We start from the raw sequence: 6,273 nt of genomic DNA, 5'->3' as shown, positions 1-6,273 counted from the left end.
GGCGCGTGCCTGTAATCTGTAATCCCAGCTACTTGGGAGGCTGAAGCAGGCGAATCGCTTGAACCCGGGAGGCGGAGGGTGCAGTAAGCAGAGATGGCCCCACTGCACACCGACCTGGGCGACAGAGCGAGACTCCGTCTCAAAATAAAAAAAAGAAAGAGAAAAGAAAGAAAAGAAAGAAAGAAAGAGAAAACAAAAGAATGAAAAAGAAAAGTCCGAAACCTCCTGCTCCACTGTCCGCTCGATAGGCGCGTTAGAAAAGGAGAGGTCAGCGAGCCCCCCACGGCTACCGCCCCGGGTCCCTTTAAGGGAGAGTACCGGAGGGGCGGGTCCTGCCTTTAACTCCGTCCGCCGCTAAGGAGACGCACGGCCTATGAGAGGGGCGGTGTGGGGCGGAGCCAATGCGCACGGCGTGACGCCATCCCGCTGCGACCGGCGCTATCCAGGGCAGGTGGCTGCATAGTAGTGGCTGAGGTGAGCTGGGGATCCGGGGTGTTGCTGCTGGGGGAGGAGTTGCTGGGGACCCTCGCGTGAGAGCCCTGCGAGGGAATGGCGTCGTCTGACCTCCGGGTTGTCTGGGGCGAAGGGATGAATCACCCCAACCTTTCCGAAGCCCGGTGGAATGGACTCATTATGAACTGATCCCAAAAGCAGCCCAAGTCATCCATCGCTGGGGCGGGGAGAGGGATACCGCGGCGGCTCCTCCGAGTGCTACCCGGTCAGTGAGCCTGTCGGGAGAGGAGGCCCAGCGGGGTGGAGAGAGATAAGGGACCAGTAACGGCCAGCGTTTATCCGTGGTATTGAGCGTTCTGTGGGTCAAAATTCTCAAAGCACTCCTGCGAAATAGGCCCGCCTATTTTGCAAAAGGTGAACGTGAGGCTTCGCGAAGTTACCGCTTTGTAAGCGCTATAAAGACGAGAGGTTGGGTAGTGGGGAACATGTAAGCATCTCTAAAATGGTGATTCAAGCCGGCGCGGTGGCTCACGCCTCTTAATCCCAGCACTTTGGGAGGCTGAGGCGGGCGGATCACCTGAGGTCAGGAGTTCGAGACCAGTCTGGCCAACATGGCGAAACCCGGTCTTTACTAAAAATACAAAAATTAGCCGGGCGTGGTGGCGCAGGCCTGTAGTCCCGGCTACTCGGGAGGCTGACGGAGGAGAATCCCTTGAACTCGGAAGGCGGAGGTTGCAGTGAGGCGAGATCGGGCCACTTCACTCCATCCTGGGTGAAAGAACGAAACTCTATCTCAATAAAAATAAATAATAAAATGGTGATTCAAGAACGCTAAGAAAAAAGCTGTTTCTGGGTGGAGGGGGGAACCAAAAAGAAAAAAACTGTTTCTGGACTAACTTCGACAGTTCTTGTGAAAAAATTCATTTGGCATCATAACCACCAGAATATGAGACTTTGGAATTTGCTTTTCAGGTGACCAAAGCCACAGTAATGTCTGTAGCTCGTTCATCCGTCCATGCCAAATGGATTGTGGGGAAGGTAATTGGGACAAAAATGCAAAAGACTGCCAAAGTGAGAGTGACCAGGCTTGTTCTGGATCCCTATTTATTAAAGGTGAGAAACATTCTTGTTTCCGGGTGGCTTTGGTAAATCACCAATATGTCCTTGGTCCTGAGCAAAAAAACATTTCTCTCTCACTAAAGATGTCTTGTCTCTCATCTGCTTTGAGCTAGGCATTCTGCTGGTCTGTGGGTATAACATGGTTCACACATTCCAAGAAAACAGAGTTAATGTCAATCCACTCTAACTGTTGTAGTCATTCTGTATGCAAAGTACTGGCCGGATGAGGTGACTCACACCTGTAATCCCAGCACTTTGGGAGGCTGATGCAGGTGTATCACCTGAGATCACGAGTTCGAGACCAGCCTGGCCAACATGGTGAAACCCCATCTCTACTAAAAATACAAAAATTAGCTGGGCATGGTGGAGCACACCTGTAATCCCAGCTACTCTGGAGGCTTAGGCAGGAGAATCGCTTGAACCCAGGAGGCCGAGGTTTCAGTGAGCCATGATTGTACCATTGCACTCCATCCTGGACAAGAGCGAAACTCCGCCTTAAAAAAAAAAAAAACTACTGTGGGAGCAGAGAACAGAGCATCTCGTTCTTCTATGAGTGCTGTAGGAAAGCAACCTTGATTAAGGGACATTTTAGCTGAATCTCAAAAAGGATTTTATCCAGCCGGGCAGTGGCTCACACTTGTAATCCCAGCACTTTGGGAGGCTAAGGCAGGCAGATCACCTGAGGTCAGGAGTTCAGGACCAGCCTGGCAGCCTGTCCAACATGGCAAAACCCTGTCTCTGCTAAAAATATAAAAAGTAGACTGACGTGGTACCAGGTGCCTGTAATCCCAGCTACTCAGGAGGCCGAGGCAGGAGAATCACTTGAACTTGGGAGGCAGAGGTTGCAGTGAGCTGAGATCATGCTATTGCACTCCAGCCTGGGTGACAAGAGTGAAACTCCATCTCAAAAAAAAAAAAAAAAAAAAATATTTCATCCAAAGGACTGGGTGGGGGGAAGTCATTTCAGCTATGATTGGTTTGTGGAAGTTCATTTAGCCATGATAGGGCATGACATTATACGGGAACATAGTGGTTTGGCAACATTGAGCCTAGAGCTTGGCATTTAGTAGGCATTCTTAAATGAATGACAATGACAGCTGGGCTAGACTATGAAGGGTCTTTTGTGTTTTAGATTTTATCCTTATTTTTTTCTTGAGACGGGGTCTTGCTCTGTCACCCAGGCTGGAGTTCAGTGGTGCCATCTCAGCTAACTGCAACTTCCTGGTTCAACCAATTCTTATGCATCAGCTTCCTGAGTAGCTAGATTTCATCCTTTAAGCCAGCAGTCCTCAACCTTTTTGGCACCAGGGACCAGTTTCATGGAAGACAGTTTTTCCACAGAGGCAGGGTGAGGGGAGGATGAAACTGTTCCACTTCAGATCATCAGGAGTTAGATTCTCATAAGGCGTGCACAACCTAGACCCCTCCCATGCACAGTTCACAATAGGGTTTGTGCTCCTATGGGAATGTAATGCTGCTGCTGATCTGACAGGAGGCGGAGCGCAGGTGGTAATACTCATGCTGGCTCAATGCTGCTCACCTCCTGCTGTGCGGCCCTGTTCCTCACAGGCCACTGAATGGTATCAGTCTGCTGTCCTGGGGGTTGGGGATCCCTGCTTGAACCCAAAGAAAGACAGACTTGGAAACACGGGTAGGGATGAAGACTGGAGGAAAGGGAATGGGCAAAGAGGCTGCTGCAAAAGTCTAGGATGGAAATAAGGACCTGAACTAAAGTTGATGTAGTGGGGATGGAGTGGAAAAAATATTTCAGGAAGAAAGGACAGAGTCATTGATTTGTTTGCTGTGCCAGGGGGCGAATAGGTGCCGAGATGGTTTCACATCCAAAGTTCGGCACACAGGTGGGTAGAAATGCTGTTCATTATCAGGGATTAGAAACACAGGAGTAAGCTGAAGAATGACTGCGTGATCCTTGACCTTTGGGAGACCTTAGTTTGAATACTGACTTGTTTACCAGCTACACACATTGCTTAACCTCCCTGAACTTGTTTTCCTCATATGTAAAATGGGAATACCTGCTGCAGCAGGGTTGTTATAAAGAATAGGGGGCGCAGTGGCTCATGCCTGTAATCCCAGCACTTCAGGAGGCCGAGGCAGGTGGATCACCTGAGGTCAGGAGTTAGGGACCAGCCTGGCCAACATGGTGAAACCCCATCTCTACTAAAAAAAAAAAACCCAAAAAATTAGCTGGGCATGGTGGCAGGCACCTGTAATTCTAGCTACTTGGGAGGCTGAGGCAGGAGAATCTCATGAACCTGGGAGGCGGAGGTTGCAGTGAGCCGAGATCGTGCCATTGCACTCCAGCCTGGGCAACAAGAGCAAAACTCTGTCAATGAATCAGTCAATCAATATAATAGGTGATTCTAGTTACCATTTGTAGTTTATTTGCAATACTTTGAGCTAAGCATAGAGCTAAGTGCTTGATGTATATTATAACGTTGAATTGTCTTGATAACTTTAGAGGTACAGGTATTATAGCCTCATTTTATCGTGGAAAACACTGAGCTTGGAGTGGTTAAGTGACTCACAGCTAGTGGTGAGGGTAGCATGCTTATAGGCTAGAGGGAAGGCTCCAGTGGGAAGGAAGAATATAAACAATATAGGAAGAGATGGTAACTGATAGAGCAAGGGTACTGAAGGGAATGACCTGGAGTGCTTAGTGAGAAGATCAACTCTGGAAATGTCAATGTTTTCCAAAATTAAGCATTAAGCATAACATTTTCCAAATGTTTTCCAAAAATTAAGCAGCTAATTTTGTGGGGTTTGTTTTTGACACAGGATAACTGTCACCCAGGCTGGAGTACAGTGGCATGATTCTAGCTCACTGCATCCTCAAACTCCTGGGCTCAAGCGGTCTTCCTGTCAGCCTCCTAGGAGGCCGGTGCTAGAGGCATGTCACCATGCCTGGCAGTTTTTTTTTTTTTTTTTTTTGGTAGAGAAGGGGTGTCACTGTATCACTCAGGCTCTAATTTTTACACTGGAAGACTCCTTAAGTATCTTATCTTTTCCTAAGTCCTGGCTTGTTTTCCGTGCATTACTTTTTCATATTACATATTACATTACCAGGTCACAGATGGGAACTACTGATTTGCTTCTCTCCCTCTCTCAACAGTATTTTAATAAGCGGAAAACCTACTTTGCTCATGATGCCCTTCAGCAGTGCACTGTTGGGGATATTGTGCTTCTCAGAGCTCTACCTGTTCCACGAGCAAAGCATGTGAAACATGAACTGGCCGAGATCGTTTTCAAAGTTGGAAAAGTCATAGATCCAGTGACAGGAAAGCCCTGTGCAGGAACTACCTACCTGGAGAGTCCGTTGAGTTCGGAAACCACCCAGCTAAGCAAAAATCTGGAAGAACTCAATATCTCTTCACAGTGAAGGGGGAGTGGAAGAAGGAGCTAAAGGGAAAAATTGACATGTTTATGTTATGGAAAAAGAAATTTTTCTAAGTTTCATCACAAACTGTGTCCATTTTCTCTGTGGTGTTCGTGAAATAGCTAAAAGCAAATGAAGTAAAGGGCATATTATGGTTTTTCATAAAAGTTTATGGTCATGTTTCAGATTTTCATTTCAGTGAACATACTTCCACATTACACTAAGTGTGCCTAGCAGTCTGTTGCATTTTGTGAGCTCACTGTTATAGAAGGTTTTGTTTTTGTTTTTTGAGACAGGGTCTCGCTTTGTTGCCCGGTCTGGAGTACAGTGGTATGATCTTGGCTCACTGCAGCCTCGACCTCCCTGGCTCTAGCATCTTTCTACCCCATCCTTCTGAGTAGCTGGGAACACAGGAGCATGCCATTACACCTGGCTGATATTTTGTAAATTTTGTAGAGACAAGGTCTCCCTGTGTTGCCCAGGCTGGTCTCGGAACCCTGGGAGCGATCTGCCCATCTTGGCCTACAAAAGTGCTGAGATTACAGGCCTGAGCCAGTGTGCCCAGCCGGTTTCCTTATTTTCATTCAAAGGAATTTTGAATTTATCTTAGAACCTTTATTTTGAAGGAAGGAAGGAAGAAAGTTTGTTTGTTTGTTTGAGATGGAGTTTCGCTGTTGTTGTCCAGGCTGGAGTGCAGTGGCATGATCTTGGCCCACCACAATCTCCGCCTCCCAGGTTCAAGTAATTCTGGGATTACAGGCATGTGCCACCATGCCTGGCTAATTTTGTATTTTTGGTAGAGACGGAGTTTCTCCATGTTGGTCAGGTGGGTCTTGAATTCCCAACCTCAGGTGATCCACCTGCCTTGGGCCTCAAAGTTCTGGGACTACAGGCATGAGCCACTGCACCCGGCCAGAAGAAAGCCTCTTGATATAAACAGATAAGACCACATTAAGTGATTATTGTTGATCCTATGTAGGCAAAATAAATATTTTATTTTTCTGATTTCACCAGTTCCAAAGAGAAATAACATGCTTATGGTCAGAATTCTTTCAATCAAGCTGTGTTAGTAAGAATGTTGATGTGTGGAAAATAAAATTTTACAATTCTGTTTCACTTTTCTTATATCCTACGCTAGATTAAATAGGTATAAATTCTTAAAATCTGACAGATTAAGTTGTAGGACTTCTCCCACATGCATTTGAGATGGAGAGTGAGTTTTGTTGCTATTCATTAATGCACCGCAATAACTTACATTTTGACTTAAGGAAGCATTGAGCAGTATTTTTTTTTTTTTCTTTTCTTTT

The 6,273-nt window shown here is 46.6% G+C and overlaps 1 protein-coding gene across 3 annotated transcripts; it reads left to right on the top strand.

Annotated features, from left to right (window-relative positions):
* The first annotated feature begins 369 nt into the window (after window positions 1-369).
* Window positions 370-5,128, top strand: MRPS17 (mitochondrial ribosomal protein S17). Of its 3 annotated transcripts, none has more exons than XM_017867318.1 (3): window positions 370-474; window positions 1,426-1,566; window positions 4,703-5,128. In XM_017867318.1, exons 2-3 carry the CDS (start codon window positions 1,444-1,446, stop codon window positions 4,967-4,969), a joined length of 390 nt encoding a protein of 129 aa, XP_017722807.1. In that variant the 5' UTR covers window positions 370-474; window positions 1,426-1,443; the 3' UTR covers window positions 4,970-5,128. The 3 variants fall into 3 exon arrangements, with proteins under 3 accessions (XP_017722807.1, XP_017722808.1, XP_017722809.1); XM_017867319.1 differs by lacking the exon at window positions 370-474 and adding an exon at window positions 481-718; XM_017867320.1 differs by lacking the exon at window positions 370-474 and adding an exon at window positions 877-899.
* The last annotated feature ends 1,145 nt before the right edge of the window (window positions 5,129-6,273 follow it).

Source organism: Rhinopithecus bieti, unplaced genomic scaffold, assembly GCF_001698545.2.
Source record: "Rhinopithecus bieti isolate Rb0 unplaced genomic scaffold, ASM169854v2 scaffold_3947, whole genome shotgun sequence".
In the NCBI taxonomy this organism is placed as follows: domain Eukaryota; kingdom Metazoa; phylum Chordata; class Mammalia; order Primates; family Cercopithecidae; genus Rhinopithecus; species Rhinopithecus bieti.
Note: the sequence above shows the minus strand (reverse complement) of the source record. Positions and strands in the feature narration are given on the sequence as shown.